This window comes from Oculina patagonica, chromosome 11 (genome assembly GCF_052425735.1).
Source record: "Oculina patagonica isolate OP01 chromosome 11, crgOcupat, whole genome shotgun sequence".
Taxonomy (NCBI): Eukaryota; Metazoa; Cnidaria; class Anthozoa; order Scleractinia; family Oculinidae; genus Oculina; species Oculina patagonica.
Window position 1 is genome coordinate 18,925,766 of NC_135768.1, and position 21,526 is coordinate 18,947,291.

Genomic DNA, 21,526 nt, shown 5'->3' on the forward strand with positions numbered 1-21,526 from the left:
TTCATTGGATTTTCAAATTGCACTAAATCTTGGTGATAGTGCCCCTTTAAATCTCCAGTTGATCGATAATCTACATCTTATTAATTATAGGGTGTCCATGACATTTAAACACAATTACATTATTGTATAGCCTTTTTCGCATTTGCATAACAGTAGAAGCGAGGCATTACGAGCACAAGTTGCAAAACTTTATAAACTTCTTATGTTTATTAAACTGTTTACGTATGAAAACAGCTTTAACTATTTTTTAGTAGACGTTTATAGAAAACAAATTGTAGAACGAGTCTTGTTGATCCGTAATAGACATAAAATGATTGTTTTTAAAGGAGTACGCCACGACGAAGACGACAAATGAAGGTTGCCTTGGGTGAAATATTCGTCGCCAAACTTGCAAACGAACACGAAACGCTCTCTTCAGCTTCTTGTTAATTTTCGGTTTATTACAGGGTTCTTTGGTGTTTTTTTACCTTAGAAAACAATTCAGTATCCGTTCAAATTGAAAGTTATTTTTGAACATCATACGGAAAACATACTAAAACAGTTTTATAAATAAGTTCCTATCCGTTTTAAAATTGTTTGTGTGCCTACGTAGTCCGAGAGCTAAAGAAAATCAAGATGTCTTGCAACTTCCCAGGGCCCGGTTGCATAAAAATACTTAAAATTACGGGCGATTTTCTGCAACAGCTCTCCGCCTTCCGGTGAATATTTTCAAAGCGTTTTGGTTTTTCCAGTGCTCTTTAGTACAGTTTCTCCAAACCCCTCAGAACACAGGGAATAGCTGCAGAAAATCTCACGTAATCTTAAGTATTTTTATGCAACCGGGCCCAGGGCCCTAGAGCCCGGAGCTCAAGGGGACGGGGAGGAGTGGACCCTAGGAACGAGGTTAAACGAAATTTTCCTTAAAAGCCCTGGGATCGAGTTTAACACTGTAAAAAGAGCGTTTTCATATGACGTCACGGCAGCCATATTGGTGTTCTAAAACAAAAGAAAGGCGGCCATATTGGTGTACCAAGCCAAACCTCTGTAAAAAAGTCTTTTGTTTTAGAAAATCAGACCTCCAGACATTTTTCATGAAATCTGTCACTCATCTATTTACCCTTTTTTCTAAATTTCTCCGTACAATATCAATATATTAGTGAGCATTTCTTGACGTACTTTGCAAAACAAAAACCTAGAGCGGTGAAATTCTGCCTCGATTTCATTTTTGATTCTTTTTGGAATTGAACGATGCCTTTTCATTTGTATGGATCTTAAGATAATTGCGAAATTCTCAAGCAAAATTTGACAAAATATAATTCTAGCTACCCCCAATGTTGTTCGCCGTCGCCATTTCGGCCGGGTTGTTCAAAGCACGATTAAGCTAATCCAGGATTAGAGTAAATTTTGATTTCAGTTTTTTTTTTAATATTTAGTAAGTCTTTTTGCATGTGTTTTCTCATGGTCCTTCATGGCCAGTTTTGACGTCGACTAGCCCCAAACTCCACCAAACATAAGCATGGGCTCCTGACATAAGCAATAAAACACTTTTTTACAAGAGAAATTGAACCCTCGATCAGCTTTTCTTCCTGGGTTAGTGTTAATCGGCTTTTAAACAACCCGACCTAGATGTCTAATTGTAAAGTTGACTGACAGGGTCTGACAGGCGACAAGCCGCAACGTCGTTCCCAGGGTCTTCTTTGGTGTTAGAAGGTCCGAGCTGACAAGAACCTGGAAATGAGGATGTATTGCCCGCCACCTTCCGGGAATCTTAATCTTTTCCACTTCCTTCTTTAAGCTTGGTGTCAATTGGATTTGATTGACATGTCTCATGGCATATACTTCCTCAAAAACATTGTTAAGCCAGCACGTCATGGAAATACGTGTTGAATTCTCCGTGCAAGGGGAAATGCTTGAGATTATTACGATCGGAAATCTTTCGCGGACATTGTGGCTAATTTGGGGAGCTTGAATTCAGTTCGGCGATTCTGAATGCCACTTTATATAGTTTGTGGTCACTTCTCGGCTATACCGTGTTCCCCAGCAGAACATATTATTACGCGCATTACGAATCTCTCTGGATTTGGCGTCGAAAACTTTCAAAGAAGGTAAACATTCGTTAGTTGACGTGATGTTGCTTGGTAGTTGTGCGGGGGAGAAGGGGGAGGGGGGGGGGGGGTTGAAGAGGAAAGCCTGAGTTTCTCCCATAGTGTAAGAGTCTTGAGTGGGATCTTTTCTAGTCTTGCGTGGGAATACGCAGAACTTTTGGAACTATTACCCCTTCAGAGCTGGGCCTTTTAAATTTTACCCCGAGATCCCTTAGCCCTAGGCGCCTGTGTAGTTTTTTTTTAACGCGTTTCGCGTTTCCCTAGCCTGAATTTCAGACATCCCTCTGTGCTCGCCTGCTTGCAAGCAGGCGAGCACAGAGGGATGTCTGAAATTCAGGCTAGCGTTTCCCATGGGCGCATTAGAACTACACAGGCGCCTGCTACGCAGGCTACCTTATCCCATTCCACAACTAATGTCATTGGGGGGATTTGTTAAAACGCTATCAAATGTCAAATGGTCGGATTTTTTTACGAAGTCACTGAGATTTTTTTTGTTCTTTTCTTTTTTCTTCCTGGGTTTTCTCCTTTACGTTTCATTGAAGGGCCAACAAAACAGCTCAAAAGCGACCTATATGCCCTAGTTCAAATTGGAGAGCACCCCCCGGTTTTGAGGGCAGGTCATGAAATCATGTTGTGTTTTTCTCGTTTTTAACCTCATAAATATTTTGCTTTCCAGCGAGCTTGCTGTTTTCGCTGCACACAAACAATCTATTTAAAATGTTTGAGGTCATGTTTAAATTGTTCGATAAATATTGAACGGCGTTTCGCTGCTGTTTGTATTATGGCGCTAAACCACTGTTTTATGCTGGCAGTTTTTGCATAAATTGTTGATTCTGTGGATTTCTTGTAGCTTCATCGAAGTGTTTAAAATATACGGTCGTTGAAATCAAGTCTAAACTGCGATTTCTCTTCATGTATCTTGGCACGAATTCTATTGATAGCTATAAACAAATTCACGCACATGTATTAATCATGTCTGGAAAGGCTTGAAAACGTCAAATAAATTCTGTCAGATAAAGTGCTTCGTCAATGCGTTAGCGTGTCATTTGATCCCCCCAAACGCTCCGCTAATTTGTATTGTGTATGCATGGAATTATCGGCCGCGCTTTACAGTTTGATGTATTGTGACAGAAATCCGGATAAAATTCTTTTCGTATCCACGTCGAGTGTTGTGTTGTAAACGCTACGAGAACTTGGGCACAAGAAAAACGTAAGTACCTCTTTTAACGCTGCGTTCAGTTCAGCTTTTGTTCTAGATGTTACAAAGGCGCGTTCTGTGCGAAAAACCTTTATACAGCGACAAGTGTGCTTTTCGAGAGTCTGCTCTCTGAATTTGCCATACGCAAACTTTTCTGTATCCGGCTGTTTAAAATCGGGTTGTGCTTTTGCTCTCGTATTCTGAATCTATCCGTAAATTTAGGGGAATGTAAAAGCGTTTTCTGTAGGAGAATAGTGGGATCTCTTTTCTATGTTTGGTGCATTGGTGCTACAGCCTTTGCGCCAACAGACAATGACAAGATATCTTACATGAATGTCTCCGTAACACTAAACGTGTATAGCCGTTGAAATGTTACTACACAGAAAATTGCAACTAATTTCTGCCCAATGTTACTTCCAAGAGTTATATTAAGGATAACGCTTTAATACCAGTGAAATTTAAAGGTCTGTTTTGAAGCGTAGCTCAAAAAGCGAGCATAAGTTACGCTTGTGTGGTGGCGGTAATTTCTATGAGAAGCATGCACTTAGCAAGAATGTTTATGACAGGTTGTCACAGTCGCACAGTCTAGCTTTGACAAATACGCTTTTACTGCTGTAATTTTCGCCACAGAGCGCAAAGTTGTAATTTTTCGCGTCAAGGTTTGTGTTATTTTTGTTAAATACGCTACAGAGGTGAATTGATGGCAGAAAAACTTGTAAAGAAAATAACTCTCTGACACGTCGCCTCTGTCTGTACGTCCGGTTCTCAGCTTAACTCATCTGTTCTTCGTGTTTGCCATACGTGGAATATTTATCGTGTTTTTCGGCGCTATCCTGTTTCAAACAGACGCTTTTATTAGCCTACTCATCACGCAATGTTTTGAATCGATTTGAACGTTAGATTATTGAAAGTAGATACAACTTCACATGCAAAAGATCTCGAGTTTTTAACGCAGGAAAATTATTTTGAATAAATTCAATTTGGCTTCCTTTACTGACTCAATTTCAAGCAAACTACACGAAGTGTTTTTTGACACGTCCGCATTGCACTCTACAACAAGATTTTTCTGATTAACGGTACATTACGTTGTGTTATGCTTAGACATGTTCCGCATTTCTATTTTTATGTTCAACGAATTCAAGGAATTTTTTAAAAAGTACCCTGCAGTTCAATAGATCTTCGCTGTTCTTGTGGCGGAGGTTGATAATTGTTGGTTAATGACCGCGCAGGCCGTAAATATTATCATAGAAGGCATGTAGCTTGTTTCAGACGTTTGATCGGTCTGTTGAAAACAATAACATAAGGAGCAGCTAGGTATAGGAGAAGTAGGGGCTCACCCCATACCCCTCGCCTCGCCGTTATTTGCGCAAAGCCCTCGTTGTAACCTTGGAACAGGCTGAAAAAGAATATGGAGATTTATTATCGTTTGTTTACGCTGATTAGACTTTGAGAATAAATGTTTGCATTAGTTATCAACCTCGACAAATAACTTATTTTGCCTCGGTTCGAAAATTCCTCAGTTGCTGATATGATGCTTTCGTCAACTCAACACCTTTGACTAAGAGTAAAATAATTGATCGTAAATCTATCAACATTGCTGGGACTTGTTTCGACATGCTGTTGCCAAACGAACGCCACATGTTAAACTGTTTCACTGGGATTTTTAGACGTCGAAAGATGTGCAAAAATTTGACTCGATTCATACTATCGTCCGCCATGTTTGATATCCTTTCAACATATCCCAATATGTTCCAACAGGGTGGTAAATGCTGGTATTAAATGTTGGATCAAAATATGTGAATCTTTTGACTAGGGCTTAGGCTGACATTTTGTAATGAGAAATTGAGTGAAACTATTTGCATTGATTGAAACTCTAGAATATGTATACAATAGCTTATTTTGTTTTAGATGTAAAATGTATTTTAGATTAGACAGAAGGTAGAGCAGCATCAAGCAGCATAAATGTAACAACTTCTAAGTTGAACAATTTTCCAGCTTCCTGAACCTTTCCTGCACTTTTCAGCCTTGGCCTTAGTTTAGGAATCAATGTCATTCACTTTAATAAACGAAATTTCAGCGTTTATTTTTCTACATAAAAAATCTAAATCTGAATTTGTAAGCTTCTACGATAAGCCAAAGCGAACGAAGGGATTTTGATACAAGAATTGAATTCTGAAAATTTCATTCCTATTTTTACTTGCTTGAAAACTTAGCTTTTTTCTTTTTTTTGTCTAAGAAGAAATTGAACCAGAAGTGTCTTTTTCAAAAAAAATGAAATTTCATTTTCCATTCCCCTAAAAAATAAATGACACCAACAGGAATTCATAGGGAATTCATAGAATTCAATCAGAAAGTCAAGGCTTAATTTGATAGAGGTGAACACTGAGAGTTATCCAACGGGAAGCTCATACACTATAAAGCAACACCTCCATTGCTCTGTAAGATTCGCGTACAGTATTCCAGATTCGGGAACGAAAATTTTTTTAAAAACAATATGATGTTATTATCAAATTTATTCCTGCGTGAGTTGAAAGGGGAAGCAATGGTGACTATCGCAAGTCACATCTGTCAAATCACAACAAACTAAAGCAAATCAGTGAATGAAATCAAAACACTATGCTTAAAGTCTTGGCAACGGGTGACAAGCGCGGGAAAACGCATAAGCCAAGGGTCCGCGATTGGTGCTTCTTTTGACGTCAGAAGGATGTCCTGCCAAACGCATTTAAAGGCAAAATTTCAAGACTTTAAAGATGCTATTACAAAGCTTCAGTATTGCAACGAACGTATAGAATAAAAAAAAAAAAACGAGTGACTACAAAGTTATCCCAAGCCTCCGTGCTATTAAAACAGTGCGTGTTTTTGCAAACGATGTCTCTTTTTCTTCTTTTATTTAATCAGCCGTTGTATCTTTAATTCAAAGCAGTCTTTATACATAAAACTGCACGAACATTACAAATACTTCTATAAATAAAGTGTTAAAAGAAAGGCTTTGTAAAGTGGCTGATGCAGATTTTAGACTTTTAATAACGACGGATTTAAACACTGAATGGCGTACTACTTTTTGTGTGGCCATGATCCGGGATATTCCCCCTTTCAGTCGTGTGCTCGAGATATTAATTCTCCTAACTAATTCCCACACATTTCTTTTAATGTTAGCTCTGAGAATTCAGTGGCACATCAAGACAATAATCTTTGTTGAGAATTTAAGGATTAATTTAAAAGCGATTTCAGCGAAATTGCCGGTTTCCTGTGAATCCTCTTTTTTTCAAAAATTAGCTTAGTCACGGGTGGCGTAGCTTTAAAATTTAGGAAATGTTTTTTTCCAAAATCCGTTTCAAACTTCCTCAATTTTAACCATCCTTGTTCCCCTTTGATTTATTTTTAACTCTTTGGCGTATTCAACCTTAGTAAATTAATATTTTGACGTTTTCTTGGAGTTAAAGGTCGTTAAAAGTTCGTTTGCTCATGACAATTATTGATTCGGCAAAGATAAACAGGAAATATATACTGAGTAAAATCGCTTTAGTTAGTCTAATGTTCAGACAAAAAGCAAACAGCACACTGTGGAAGCAAGGTAAAGCATTTATTTTCAATAATCTTTTATATTTCTTGTTCCTGTGGTATGCTTAATAAAATGTAAGTCGTTAACCATTTCACTCCCAAGAACGCTTAGTAAGAAAATCTCAGAACCGTTTTGCAAAATATTCGCACATGATTGCTCAGTAGCTTTCGCATGAATAGTCAGTCACACATAGAATTAAAAGTTAAAACCCCATGGACTTTAGGTTAGTTTAGACTTTGGGATGTTGGTCCGAACCAGAGACGTTAAAAATAAGAAGCAGAAACTCTTCGTAAATGATAACATCTTTGATCAGTGAGGTCGGTTGATCGATCTCTAGCCTTTTGTCCTGAATGGGATGACATTGGTGGAATGGATATGCTAGGTTTTGAGTTGCAACTGAAAAACTAGAACCGTGAAGATTGATGATTATACACGCTGTAAAACTCGCGTTGACTACTTTAGAGCTCTGCTTCATAATTTTAAAATAAGGCCTTATGCACATCGTATAGCCACGCTACGATAGCGTGTCTTTGCTCCACTCAATACACGATATATAACAACAATCGGTCTTAGACATAAGTTTTGCGTAAAGAACGAACCTGGATTTAAAAATGTCCAACTGGTAACGAATACATGCCAATTTATTCGGCTATAATAATAGCGTCATCCAAATAAGAGCTCCCGTGGTTTGTTTTAGACATCTGACTAGACACAAAGGCAATACTTACGTAGTTATTAGGGAGCTGGTGAATCCGGAAAACAGTCGGACACCTAGTGTATCTTGATGATAACACCGGATGTTCGTTATCTACGAGTTGCCCGGATAATGAACGAACCAAATCATAGAGAGTGGCCTGAAGGGGTGAAATGGGCGCTGGGATTTGCACATTTTTTCACTGGGAAAATAGGATTTGGGTCACTGTGACTGGGGATCACAAACAAAAAAAATTGGAATGGGACTGGGATTTGGGCAAAGCAAAGGCTGGGAAATAGGATTTAACCCTCCCCCCTTTCGGGACCCTCAATAGACGACGACCAAACGAACGAATGATAGACGAACTGCAGGTTTGATCCTCCGGTGTGGGGTCACTGTATGCCAAATACCCATCCGTAAACTCAGTTTGGAAAACCCGTTGTATGTTACAGACTCCCAAAACCCCCGTCCGACCCTTCATGCGCAGTTACACTGTATCAATAGTCAAAAGTGTCAAATACTGTAAACTGAAGTGCCGGGGAAAGGTTACGAAATGCTTCAACCGTGTCTTGTCTTCTGAATGGGCGAACAATTTGCGATAGTTGACTTTCCTTTCTCTTCGCAGCTGATTGCAATTCACAATGGCTATATCGACAACAGAGCCTCCACCGACCGAGTCAGCAACCGTACAGGGTCACTTACGGCGCTTTACACTGGTCATGTATATTCTGATCTTCATAGTAAGCGTCTTGGCCAACACATTCATGCTTCTGGTGCTTTGGAGGAAATTTCGCCGCCACAGAAAAACAGCAAAGAGTTTTATCGTGTTGATGCAGAACCTCGCCTTATCTGGCCTCGTTCTGGTGATATCGTCGATTCCGTTCGACGCGGCCTGGTACCAGTCGGACACGTGGCCGTTCGGTGCTGGGGGGTGCAAGATTCTGTGGCCGTTACAGACCGCAGCGTTACAGGCTATGGTGTACACTTACGTGGCACTGGCGTATCACCGACTGCATGGCGTGACTAAGTAAGTGCGTGACTCCATAAAGGGAAGTAATAATGAATCTTAGCAGGAACCCTGATTTCAGGCTGAGTGATAGGGAGGGGGTTGGAAGTTTTTAGTTGTATCTTAGACAACCCAAAAGTATTGAGCTTATTGTATAAGGCGCGACGGCCCAATGGTTAGTGCGCTGGACTCCGGATCTAGCGGTCCAGGTTTGAGCCCTGATCGAAGTAATTGTGTTGTGTTCTTGGGCAATACACTTTACTCTCACGGTGCCTCTCTCTACCAAATTGTATTATCTCTTAATGGACACCTCCATAAGACGGACACCTGGTGTTGGTCCCGTCCCTGCCGTTTTTCAGTCATTTTACTGAAACTAAACTCCCTGTAAGACAGACACCTCTCTAAGACGGACAGGTGGAGCCGGTACCGAAGATGTCCGTTTTAAAGAAAGTTGACTGTAACCCTGCAATGGACTAGCATCCCATCCATGGGAGAGTAGAAATTCTCCTAGTCGCCCCCTATGGAAACTGGGATAAATGATAAGCTCCGGCCTGATGGGCCACTCGGCATGAACGCAGACTTAACCTTATCTTATTTCTCCATTGCAGAGATCTCTTTGGTCAAATGAAGTTCATTACTGCCGTGGTGCTCACATTCGTGATATGGATAACGAGCATCGTCACAGTCACTCCATACGTGTTAAACTTGGATTACAACTACACCAACGAATCCTGTGATGAAAAGTGGGAGTCGCAGGGAAGCCGTCAGGGCTACACTGTCGCTCTCTTCTTACTTGATTATGTTTTGCCGCTGATCGCTATGCTGATCATGTACGCGATGATCTGGGGACGACTGCAAAGGTAATGGTCTTTTGAATCGACATCCTCGTACCCAGGGTCTTCGTTCCCCTTGACCAGCGGTCGAGAAACGAGCGACCTGAAAAGTTCCGATTTGAAGTCCGAAAATATCGGACTTCCGGCTGAATTGCGCATAGCTAGCTTTCAAAAGCCTGACCAACGAACATTTTGGTGTTTTACTTCCGGTGATTTTTTATTGCTTTCCATGCCAATCAGATTCGATCCTGCAACGGAACTTTCGAGAGTCGCTCGTTTTGTCAAATTTGCGCAGTAAGGAAAGAAGACTAAGGGGACGAGAATGTTTTATTGATAATAAAACGCGCGTGCGGATTGGCTTTGGTGAGATCCTATGAAACATGAAAATAGTTGTCTGACATAGAGGATGAGATACTACTAATAACGAGGTTTTTGACGATTTTCCGAAGATTTCTGAAGATTGCCGAGGAAGATCAGAAGATGTTTTGGCTAATTCAACATAGGAACAGGGCAAACTTGTCAGAAAACGTATAGAAATCGATATAATAATAAAGTATTTTTCGTTTGTCTCACGACGTAGTCACGTGTGATGGAGATCGCGACGTTTCGACTGCACACTGCTAGTCTTCATCAGGCGATAAGGTCGACTGGTTGTGCGTGAACTTATAAAGCACGCTGCTGCGCTGTGATTGGTTGGTTTTCAACAGCTGTGATTGGTGCATTTCGATCCTCGCTGTTTCTGTGTCCTGTTGTTCCCTCAGCGGTCCGCTGTCGCACAGTTCTCCTGTTGTTGTGTTTTTTGATCGTGGGCATCCATGCTTCAGGAATTTCAATTCCATTATCCCTGTTGATATTATTAGGGTGAAGTCTTATGTGAATTGCCTCTTTGACCCTGCGTTTGTACCAGTGTGGGTCGCGATCAATAAACTTTACCTCATTCCAAAGCGGGTAGTGTCCGGTGTTGTTGGTGTCTTCTGCAACGGCGGAGGTCTGGGTACGGGCGAGTCGGATGTCCCGGTCGTGCTCTTTGATCCTGTCTTGCATAGGTCTTCCCGTCTCACCGATGTAAACTTTGCCACATTCACAGGGAATCCTGTAAACAACGCCATCTTGCTTACTGGAATCAACAGCGTCTTTCGGCCGTACTAGGTGTGATCGTAGTGTGGTTTCCGACTTGAAAACAGCCCGCACGCCTTGTTGTTGTAGGCAGCGGCGAAGTTGTTCGGAAAGAGCTTTGACGTAGGGCAAAACCGCAGTGGATTTAAACTCGGTCGCGGGTTCAGCATTGATGCTCGGTTTTCTGGTCTTGGTGATCTTCTAAAAGAAAGAAAAAGAAAGAAGAAAGAAAGAAAACCAACCAATCACAGCGCAGCAGCGTGCTTTATAAGTTCACGCACAACCAGTCGACCTTATCGCCTGATGAAGACTAGCAGTGTGCAGTTGAAACGTCGCGATCTCCATCACACATGACTACGTCGTGAGACAAACGAAAAATACTTTATTATTATTGTACTCTACCACGATGAATAACCACAACATTTTTTACGATATTAATAAGAAATCGATATCTTTAGATGTGAAGATAACATGTTATTCTCACGTGTGAAGATGTTTTTTCGCGCGAAAGATTTCCTGGTATTTCATTGGTGTTTATATAATAATCCTGATTATTCACTCTAGATTATATAATAAATGCTTTTTTGCAATTATATTTCAGTTATAAAATCCTTGACCCTGAACGCGCCTGTAGAAGGGACCGCCATCACCGAATCGTCCGCATGATGATATCTTACGTGGTCGCATTCGCCATCTTCTTACTTCCTCACCAAATCATGTGGTTTATTAAGGATTTCAACGAAGGCGACAAAAAGCTTTACTTCCAAGACACCTTGAACGTTCTGTACATCTTCACCTACGCCATCACCATCGTAAATCCCATTCTGTTCTTCGCGTTCAATCCAGAATTCAGGCGCCATTTTTGGCATTTCTTAAAATGCCAGTGCTTCACAAAGAGGGAGATTTTCAGCTTGGAGAATCTGTCCGAGTCCTTCTCGGAAGAGGTTGACCGAGGACGGAAGAAGTTCCAGCCGCCGCTGCCGCCAAAGTACGAGATGGAGGAAGTGAAGGATAAGGGAGAGAATAATTACGTCTCCACGCCCACTTTGCTGCGCTCGGAAACTGACAGTCTTCCGCGTCACGACTCAGGGCTTGGATTGGTTGAAGCAGGGATGTTCCCCTCGGCAGTGGGTCGGATGCGTACGGCGGGGAAGTACCGGGAGTCAACGCCCTCCGCGTCCCCTCCGGGTTCCGATGTGGTTAGTTACAGCGATAAGCGAGATTCTATCGACCAAGGTAGCGAAATGCTATAAAGTTAGACTGACATTGTTAGGCGTAGAAACGGCTGTAGCATGTAGAGTATAGTAGAGACTATATAAAAGGGAAAAGACTCGATTTTGGACAACTGCGGAAGCTACTTGCGTTGTTTAAAGAACTAAAGAACATTTGAACATTTATAAACTTCTCGCCGTCTAAGTAGCGGCGCTTGTTTATCGTGACTATACCCTTTTTGTCCAAAGATCAAAATATTAACTCTCCTTACTGGATTCTATACATTTCTTTGAATGTTAGTTCTGAGAATTTAGTGTTACAAATAACATCAAGACTATAACCCTTAGTTGATGATTTTCTCTATTCTCAACACCTGGCTGATTGACAACGTATTGATATTGTAAGGAGAATTTTGATATTGATCACTCTTGGGACAGAAAGTGGTTTTGTGCTAATTATGCGCGTTTTATTTAGTTGAGCATTCTGAATTTTTAGGAAGCAGCGTTTCGTCCCCGTCGTTACGAGCCCGCAGTGGTGCGGTTGCTAGGCAACAACAGTAGTGCGGTTGCTGGTGAGGTGACTGTTTCTATCGACTGCGTAAGAGAGACTTGCTATGCTAAATATCGATTTAAAAGATCCGGGGAGGGGGAGGGAGGAGATATGTAAGGTGACAACTCAAACAAACGCTGTTTGAAAAAAGGAAAGAGGTGAAAGTTGAAAATGACTTAAAATGTTACTAGTCGTCTTTTTGTCCCTTAGCGTTTCGTTTGATGGACAAGAAAATGATTGACATTCAGGTTATTTCGAAAGTTCGAGTTCTACGAGTCTCTTGTATGTGAGATGACGATGTTCTCTTTTTTTTTTTTTTTTTTTTTTTTTTTTTTTTTTTTTTTTTTTTTTTTTTTTTTCTTTTTTGATGCGCCCTCGTGTAGCTTGTAAAAACTTTAATTAAGCTTCTTGTTGTCTTGTACAATTCAACAATTTTAAAATTGATTTTATATTCATTATTTAGCTAGAAACGTCCTTCGTTGTTAAGTTGAAAATCACAGAGCCACTTTCCCGCCTACATTTTTATTCGCGCGGTTTCGGGTCGGCATCGATGCTCTGCAAGGAAAAAATTAGCAGTCGTGTGCTAAATTCCATGGACGCGAAAAAAATTCAAAATTGTGTCACTTTTCCGTTCAGAGGTTTTCCGGGACATTAATTCACCGGCGTGTACAGTGATTCGAAAAGTGCAGTTGGATAATAATCAAGTGTTTAGCTCTTCATAGATTGTAGTCGTGGTTGCTGAAGCAGAGCAAAACAACAAAGTGCTCTTTAGACAAAGAGGTAAGCAATTTCTTCTTGTTGTTATTGAGAAACGCCAAAGAACGTTTATTTATCCGTATATTCATGTAGGCAAAAAATAGAAAGCCTAAAAAAAATTGAAAGCATGATTTTCATGCGGCGATGAGGTTGTATGGTAGCTTTTTTTGTGTTAAGGCGAAGGGAAACGAAGAGAAATTTATGTGAATAAAAGCTTTGGGTGAGATTGTTTACTGCTTTCAAAAACCAGTGTGTATAAAAGCCTTTTCTAGACAAGTAATTTGTGGTTACAAGGGGGGGGGGGGGGGGGCGCAACTGTGAAAGCCCCTCATGCGCGATTAAAGTCGCATTTGAAACGCCAGCTTGTTGAGATAGAGAAAGTGTGATGAGAACGGGGGAGCGGGCGGGCGTCCCGCGGCAAAGAGGATAAAACGTCCGTATGCCCACGGGCTCCCGCTGGGATTTCCAGTCCTGTTTTGACCAGACATAACCAGGTGGTCATGGGCTCCTAGCCTGACGTAAGAGGTATGACCAAAATTGAAAGTTTTCGTCTTGCTGTTTCTAAGTTCCTCGCGTTTTGAAAACAAAACTGCGTTTTCCATCAATTTGTTACAGTGTGGTTTTAAACCAATCGAATCGAACGTAGCATGTTGGTTATTTTATAATTACATCTTATCAAATGATTTTCCGTTTAATATAATAATTTTTTTAAGAATCAGTAAATTTTGCAAAATAGTACACTGACCGAGAAGTAACTGATGAGTAGATTTGTAGAAAATCATTTAATAAGGTATTTATATAGTTTTTCTAGACTATTTACTTGCCAAAACCATTTATTATATATTAAAAGCTGTAAAACGCGACAGTCATTGGCGAAAGCACAGCCAACCGTATTTGTTAGCCGAAACATATTTTATATTCGCTTGTAAAATGAATTAGGCAAATACAAAACGTTAGCTTAGAAATATATAAACGACATTTTCATAGTACGATCCTAGCACAAGTTTCTTTTTTTAATGAAATTTCTATTATGAGTGTTAAAATTTTTGGGTACAAAACCAGTGAAAATGGAGCTGACTATTTGATGTTAGCAAGAAAACTCCTGTGTAGTTTTCATAGTTATTTCTCGTTGATTATCTATTACAAGAAAATATTATTATTATCTACCTGTTAACCGGGCCGGTTACTGATATTATAATATTAATTCCTGTTAATGCATTATGATATTCAAAGTAATGGGTTCTTGTACACCTTTTTTCCTAAATCGTACGATATTTAACGGTATGATTTTGTATAAGCCTTTTGTACAATGGAATGGTTTGTTAAATAATTTGATTTTATTAAGAAGTAAACATTTTGGGTATCTTATGACCGACAAGTCCTTTATCTTAACATTATTTACTGGGTCACTGGTTTGGTGTAACGACTATAAGAGTTTAAATAACAGAAAAATAATAAACGTTTTTGTGTGTTTTCTCGTTTTTCCAGTTTGCTTTTAACTAATTAAAGGCTGGTCATTCAGGGATAGTCAAGTAATTAATCTAGGGAGGAGTAGTACAGTATGTGATTCTTTTTTCCATCACGCAACGCTTTTGTCAAAGTGTTGCGTGACAGTTTTCGACTCGTACAACACAACACCCGTCACGCTACACGTAAATTCCTTCTTTAATCCTGATGCTGCAAAGTGGACTCCATCGAACCTGTGATTTTTGCTGTCACGCAACGCCTTTGCCGAAGGCAAGTGTTGCGTGACAGATTTCGACGTGTCACGCTACACATAAATTCCTTCTTCACTCTTGGGTTGGCGTCGAAGTGCGAGAAATATGCGAGAAGGAGACAGCCCCAGAACAAGGCGATGGACTCCTTAAATTTCCAAGTAGTAAATCGCCATTCTGCAGTGCCGAATCTTGTTTACGTGAAGCGACTGTTGTCATCTCTTCTTTGCTATCTGGAGCGATCCTTCGTCTCCAGATCACTGCCGCGCGAGCAGTGTTTGTAAGTGTCCTAATACCTTTGCTACCAGCTTGCGGCACATCGATCTGTGTCTTGCGACAAAGGAGGATCCTCTTATACTCCGCTCTGAAGGAACGATTCATGACGCCATATATGAAGGGGTTCAGCACAGCGCTAAGGTAGTTGAGATACGTGCATAGCAAAGTCCTTGGACGCGGGGGTGTTGTTGCAGTCGCTACACGGTCCATTGTGATAATAATTAAACTTGGGAACCAACAGATCGCGAACCCGAGAACTGTCATGAAAAGAAGCTTCGAGATCTTGATTTCCTCCACGGAGATATTCAAATCTCGATTTTGTCCCAGAAGCGATGACATCATCGAAAATTGGTGCCTCCTTATGCGAACGAACACAAGCGTGTAGCTAACAACGATTATTACAAACGCGAGAATAACAAATACAAATTCCACTAGAGTTTCTACGAGAATGTGCGCTACTGCGCAGACTGCGTAACTTGGTTCATAACGAACATGGGTTGCCTTGCTTGCAACTAAACCCGTGTAGAATGCAATTATTGAAAGCCACACCGTTCCAATAAGAAGCAGAGAGTTTCTCTTAGTGAAGAAACGTTTGTAGATTGCAGGTTTCACCACACGGAAAAACCGGTTTAGAGCTGTCAGAGCTAAAGTAGCTATGGACATCAAAGCTAAAGTGAAAATTGCAAAGCCTTGTATGCTGCAGAGAGCGCTTGTGTTTATCCAGTCTTCTGATACAAGGATCCCGCAAGTTATAGGAATGCAGATTAGCGCCATAAGAATATCGGCGATGGCTAAAGCGAGAATAAACATACTGGTTGAAGTACGCAGTTTGGGACTGCGAATCACCGCCAAGGAAACCAACAAATTTCCAAATAACGCCAGCACGTCAATCAAGATACATAACGCAACTTCAATGATAATAACACCAATGCTACGATGCGAATTTTGCGAGGTGAAATCACTAGCCATTGCTGTTGAATTCTATAAATCGCCTGCCTTGTTAACTAACTCGTGTGCGCCTTAGCACTAACGAGGTCTTAACTTGTCGTGTTTTAGAAATAATAGCGGGGTTAAAAGTTTTGACTTATTCTTGCGCCAAGGTAAACCTTGTCGCCCAATCGCGGCGCGATTTCTTGAATTCAATTTGCTTTATATTCTCAACACTAATCTGTTTGTTTTGTAAATGAAAGTCCGATATGAGAGTCGATACGGATTGGTATCGCCAAGTTACGTTTAATTATTTGTTTCCTTGGTAAATGGCGGTTTTCCGCAAGGGTTAACACTCAAAGAAAGCGTTAAATCTTTTTTTCTTGTAGTTGCGTGTTTTCTGTCAGCATTAAATCAAAACTTTGTACACAAAACTTTCGGGGTATAATCCCACTATTAAAAATCAGGAATTTTGATGAATTCTGCGGCTGTTTGCAACCTAAAATAAATTCCTTTTCCCTTTTAAATTACATGGATTGATTACGTTGTTTACATGGCATTCTTGCGAGCATAAAGAAACATGAAACTCTTTTTGGACTTGTCAAAAATTTCTTTTCATTCCGGCTGTTTTTCTTTGACCTTTACCGATCTGTTTGCTTCGAACGTGACTTGACTACGGAGCTTAGTGAGTTAAGAATGCTTCAGCAAACAAACGTAACTTTGCAAAAGAATAAGGAATCATAAAAAAGTAAATAACTTAAGAACTTTGACTCTGGTAACCAATGAAAGGTTTTCATTTTGCGGTTTGCAAATTCATTTATTTAAAGGGGTAAAAGAGTTAATAAGACCTACTTGATTCTCACTATTCCCAGTCTATTACTTCACTCCGTCTCCTGAAGCGGGGTAAATAAAAAAGCCTGGGAACTAGACGGATGGACGACGGATGGAGCTGGCGGGAGATTTTACGAAGCGTCCTCAGGCGACGAAGTCGATCTGTTCATTAAAATCATTTAGGACTCCTGTTTAGATTTTCGAACTATTTACGAAAATAACACGAGGACTGTCCGATGAAATCGCTTCGCTCCGGATTTCGTATCTTTCCTGGAACTAAAAAACAAATTTACGAAAGCGAGACGACGCGAAACGTGGACTGATCGGATAAAATCACTTCTTCGGATACTCGTGCCTTTCCGAACTATGTACATGTACGACTGAACACGAGGACTAATCGGCTTATTCAGTCACTTAACTCGGTCACTTGTACCAAGTTTTACGAACTATGTACGATCAAAAATTAAACAAGACGAGGACTGATCGGATGAAATCATTTTGCTCGGGTACTCGTACCTTTTCAAACTATGTACGAAGACAAGACGATACGTGCGAAAAGAAGACGAGGACTCGCTTCGCTAGGGTACTCGTACCTTGTCGAACTCTGTACGAAAACAACACGAGAACTGGTCGGATGACATCGCTTCACTTGGGAACTCATATTTATAGTTGAAAACATTGAAGAAAAAGAAAGGACAGCTTGCAGTCTGTCTTTAAACCAATGAACCCTTTACAAAACGTTTTTGTTTTAAATGCAAGCTTGTTTGTTTACAATAGCGTTAAAAACACTTGCCGGTACCCTCAACAATGTCTCGCTTGTCTTGCGGTAAACGATAGAGTCACCCGCAATGGTTTTTCAAGTGAATTTGCAGTGTTTATGTGACTTGTTTTTCTGATATAAATTTATGACTGAAACCAGCTATTGGAATACCAGCGACAGACGCGTTTGTTTTGAGCTAATAATCTGGTATCGAAAATTCCGGCATTACATAAGGGTTTAAAACGCCGGGTAATAACCAAACCACAAAGCGAGACTAAATCTACGCTTGGGTTATCGGGAACCCCGCGGGCAGTGATAAAATATTGAAGGCTGCCTTGCTTGAGTCAGGGATGATGACCTTTACGGAACAGTTGGTTATAGCCATTGAGCCGTCCAAGTTTTACTGAAAAGATGACGCCCCATTCTTGTGACAAGAAGTGTTCTTGGAGTTTGAAATAAGAATTATGTTGGCTTCATCCGCCGTTTTCATGCACAACACGGTTTAATCAAAGTGGACCATAACGGTAGCGACCTTTAACCAGCGAGTACAGGTTGAATAGCCATGAAAGACAAAGGATTTAGAACAGGTATGTGAAATGGGGTGAATAGTTTTTATTAACTAGTAAACAGGGCGCATTGAAGAGCGTTGAAGAATTTTTCGCCAAGTAGAACGCTTGTCCAGGCGTAGGAAATGCGAGGATTCTTATTGTATTAGCTTAGCAAACTATCTGAAATCATGCACAGATCAATTCTTGTTCATAGCAAATTTCAAAGACATTAGTAACCCGACTAAAGGATTCACTACAGTCAATTGAAGTTCGCGTCCCTTCAAGATACAAGGCTTCACAGCCTTGTATCTTCAATTACTTCGATTGATTTAATGCAGACCCGAAAAACCGTGGACTTTGAAGGTATGTTTAACTGATTTTGTAAAACATAGCTGCAGTCATTTCATTAAAATGATAAACTTTCTTAAAGCCGAACTTTAATTTTTAATCAGTTGAATCTTACTAGGCAAGGACTGCGTTTTTCTGTTTTTCCAAATTGCATTCATTTTGATTGAACTAAAAATAAGTTTGGATTTGTAAGCGATGCGCTTTCTGTAAACCTTCAAATAAACAAAACCTTAATTCCAATTTGAAAGCTTGATATACAACAAGAGAAATCGAATGTGTCAATTTGTCGGTCAAAACAATGGCCACCTACGGATCAGTTTCATTCATAAGCAGGTTGTTTTACTTCTACTTCCATTTTATTGCTTTCTTGAAAATATAAAATTGACTAATTTAGCACCAGTTCCCAAATTTCGCGAAGGAAATTTTACAACAGTCATAATTAGGAATGCGTTCAAAAACTAGGAATTATTATATAATTTTTTTTTACAAATAACCAGTTTGTAAACAATAACAAAATCATCACAAACGGTGCTCTAGAGTAGTTTACTAATTAGACGAAAAATACAAACAAACAAAACAGACCAATCATAAAACTCGAAGCAAAAGAAGCGTAACCAGCGGCAAGCGACCCGAAAAAGCGTGGGAATAGTCACGTGACCCGAGAGCACGTTGGTGTCGAGTTTTACACATGATTGGTTGAGTTGATTGGCTCTCATTGGTTGAGCGTACCTTGCACGCTTGTTGCCTGAGCGGACTTTTCCCGCCACCAAAATTTCAATGGTTGGCAAAGTGGTCAACAGAAATTCTCATTGTGGAGTGCGTCGATAAATAAATTATTGTTTTAAAGGTAATTTTATTTTTGTTTTATCACAAGCACCTCGAGATTCCATGTGTTCAGAACAAGTTTGTCAACTGGAGTTCCCCAGATTGTTTAATATTTAAATGCGAACGAAGCTTTCGGACTGTTTTGGTTTGAATTAGCTATAGCAGGCTTCAGTTAACTAGCAATTTAGTTTAATTTCTTCTCTGTGCAAACTGCCGATGACCAACACGGTAAAATTCCGGTTTAGCTCTGGGTTGAATTTGTAGGGGTTTTGGGTGGTTTTATAAAGGGGGGTTTTTTACCCGGTTGGGGGAAGGGGGGGGGGGGGGGGGGAAGAAGAAGAAAAAAAAAGGGGGCGGGGGAAAAAAAAAAAAAAGGGGGGGGGGGTGGGGGGGGGGGGGGGGGGGAATTTGTTTGCAACATTGTGCAGTGACATTTCAAAATTTCTCGGAAAAGAACATCCGTTTTGAGGTCTTGTTGATGATTTTCTTCTGTTTCCTTTTCTGTTTGTAGGAGAACCCTGTTGCTTTTATCGTCAAAGCTGCACAGCATTTCTCTTCATCGTAACATTGTTGTATGTTTATTATTTTTCGTGCTACATGAGACATGAACTGCGAACTCCGTACCGCCCTCCTCATCCCCAATCTACTCACCTGCGCTGTCGAGGCGCGTTTAAAACACTGGCGCAAGGGAACTGGGTGCCAAGAAACGTCAGTGATGAAGTTGTACGAAGCAGAAAGAGACTGGATATTATGCTGCGCGAACGAAAGGGCTGGCCCGATCGCTTATTTCACGGAGATCTTCGTTGCGGGCCATTATTTCCGCTTCCGCGTAAAATAAGGAACCCTAGCAGACCTTATGTGTTAGATATACAATCACAGTGCGATACGGATAGTGATAATTACTGTTGCCATGGTAACACGGGCTGGTGTGGTCATGGTGACAAATTTTGCGATTGTCCCAGTTGCATAAATTACAAGTCATTCATCTCCGCTGAGCTTGCGCAGTGGCGGCCACACAACGGATGTCATGTTAAGAACTTCACGCAATCTTCGGCGTGTGAGTCGATGTCACGCGGGATAAGTAGCGTGACTTTTGTGGGTGATTCTCTTGTGCGACATTTCTTTTCGGCAATGGTGATACTCTTGACAAACGATCCGCTATATGGCGCATTAAAGTTCACAACTCCGACCAAGATGCGTGACATCTGCAAAGGTGACAGTCAATTCGTGGACAGTATCTGTCACGTGCACACCGCCATGACGTGGCGTGACATTATGGACAAACCAAACTTCTGCGATGGCTGGGCAAGATTTCAAATGTCTTACGTTAAAGCCTACAAAGTGGAGACGGCAGGGCTAGCCCTTCTTGCAATCAAAAAACTCTTAAACAAAGTTGGTTCTATCGTCCTAATGGGAATCGGAATTCACAACAACTTTAATGCGTCAGCGGTTATCAAATTATACCTTGAGCCCGCAGTGCAACTGGTTTCGACGTCCAAAAATGGTTGGCCGCACCTTATTTGGTTATCAACCCACTCGATGGGCCCCTTGAAGCCAATCAACTATCACCGTGACCAGGGTAACCCAGCAATATTGTCGTTCAATAACAACTTATCAAAATACTGCAATCAGCACAACATAACGTTATTTGATACTTTCAACATGACGATGGGTGTTCACAGTTTTGACGGTACACACTTCGGAGTTGGTGTAAATACCATGAAAGTGCAAATCCTCTTGAACTATTTAGAGGAAAACTTTCTAAGATGACAAACAAGAACGAAAAAAACGATTTTATTAACTTGTAGCTTTTCCCCACCCCACCCATGGCGAATTACAGAGTGTTGACCACACCCGTACGGCAAACTTCCCCGCGTCCCTCTACTCCCCTAGTCTCCTTCACCGTTGTCACAGGAGGGCTTGTCACGCAACGGAGAAGCGTTGCGTGACTACCAAAATAAACGGACAACTACTCCCCTCTCTTGGAATATTGCAAAGTGTCTCTTGCTGTTCCTTAGAAGGAGAATTTTTACTTCGATGCAACACAAACCGTTAGAAAATGGTTTAACTACGACATAACTTCTAACTTAAAAATATTATATTATAAAAAATAAAAGCTTGAATGCAAGAGACCACACAACGCAGACCAAACTGCAGCATAAATCTCCTACGACAGAGATACTAGTATATAGACTAGGCGTCACTTTAAGGCACAAACAAAAAATTTTAAATGTGATGTTTGTGGCGCAACATAATGAAGTAACAATCAATAACAGCTTTTAAAAT

General features: G+C 40.6%; 3 protein-coding genes across 5 annotated transcripts; 2 read left to right on the forward strand and 1 right to left on the reverse strand.

Annotated features, from left to right (window-relative positions):
- Positions 1–1,926: 1,926 nt before the first annotated feature.
- On the forward strand, positions 1,927–12,011 carry LOC144629830 (galanin receptor type 1-like). 2 transcript variants are annotated; one of them, XM_078488045.1, is made up of 4 exons: positions 1,927–2,084; positions 8,164–8,565; positions 9,153–9,404; positions 11,095–12,011. In XM_078488045.1, the coding sequence occupies exons 2-4, from the start codon at positions 8,180–8,182 to the stop codon at positions 11,744–11,746; spliced, it is 1,290 nt and encodes a 429-aa protein (XP_078344171.1). In that variant the 5' UTR covers positions 1,927–2,084; positions 8,164–8,179; the 3' UTR covers positions 11,747–12,011. The 2 variants fall into 2 exon arrangements, with proteins under 2 accessions (XP_078344171.1, XP_078344170.1); XM_078488044.1 differs by lacking the exon at positions 1,927–2,084 and adding an exon at positions 3,158–3,294.
- A 2,582-nt stretch (positions 12,012–14,593) lies between these two features.
- LOC144630456 (melatonin receptor type 1B-B-like) lies at positions 14,594–16,188 on the reverse strand. Its single transcript, XM_078488817.1, has one exon. It carries the CDS (start codon positions 15,968–15,970, stop codon positions 14,801–14,803), a length of 1,170 nt encoding a protein of 389 aa, XP_078344943.1. The 5' UTR covers positions 15,971–16,188; the 3' UTR covers positions 14,594–14,800.
- A 1,542-nt stretch (positions 16,189–17,730) lies between these two features.
- On the forward strand, positions 17,731–21,321 carry LOC144630138 (uncharacterized). 2 transcript variants are annotated; one of them, XM_078488430.1, is made up of 2 exons: positions 17,731–18,106; positions 19,752–21,321. In XM_078488430.1, exons 1-2 carry the CDS (start codon positions 18,082–18,084, stop codon positions 21,008–21,010), a joined length of 1,284 nt encoding a protein of 427 aa, XP_078344556.1. In that variant the 5' UTR covers positions 17,731–18,081; the 3' UTR covers positions 21,011–21,321. The 2 variants fall into 2 exon arrangements, with proteins under 2 accessions (XP_078344556.1, XP_078344555.1); XM_078488429.1 differs by lacking the exon at positions 17,731–18,106 and adding an exon at positions 18,157–18,430.
- Positions 21,322–21,526: the final 205 nt, after the last annotated feature.

What these genes read in the sequence shown, in the direction of transcription:
- LOC144629830 (XM_078488045.1), top strand. Translation starts at nt 8,180, where the DNA reads ATGGCTATATCGACAACAGAGCCTCCACCGACCGAGTCAGCAACCGTA. An exon ending in CGACTGCATGGCGTGACTAA is followed by an intron (nt 8,566 to 9,152) that starts GTAAGTGCGTGA and finishes TCTCCATTGCAG; the next exon opens with AGATCTCTTTGGTCAAATGA. An exon ending in ATCTGGGGACGACTGCAAAG is followed by an intron (nt 9,405 to 11,094) that starts GTAATGGTCTTT and finishes ATTATATTTCAG; the next exon opens with TTATAAAATCCTTGACCCTG.
- LOC144630456 (XM_078488817.1), bottom strand. Translation starts at nt 15,970, where the DNA reads ATGGCTAGTGATTTCACCTCGCAAAATTCGCATCGTAGCATTGGTGTT.
- LOC144630138 (XM_078488429.1), top strand. Translation starts at nt 18,400, where the DNA reads ATGCAGACCCGAAAAACCGTGGACTTTGAAG. An exon ending in AAAAACCGTGGACTTTGAAG is followed by an intron (nt 18,431 to 19,751) that starts GTATGTTTAACT and finishes TTCTGTTTGTAG; the next exon opens with GAGAACCCTGTTGCTTTTAT.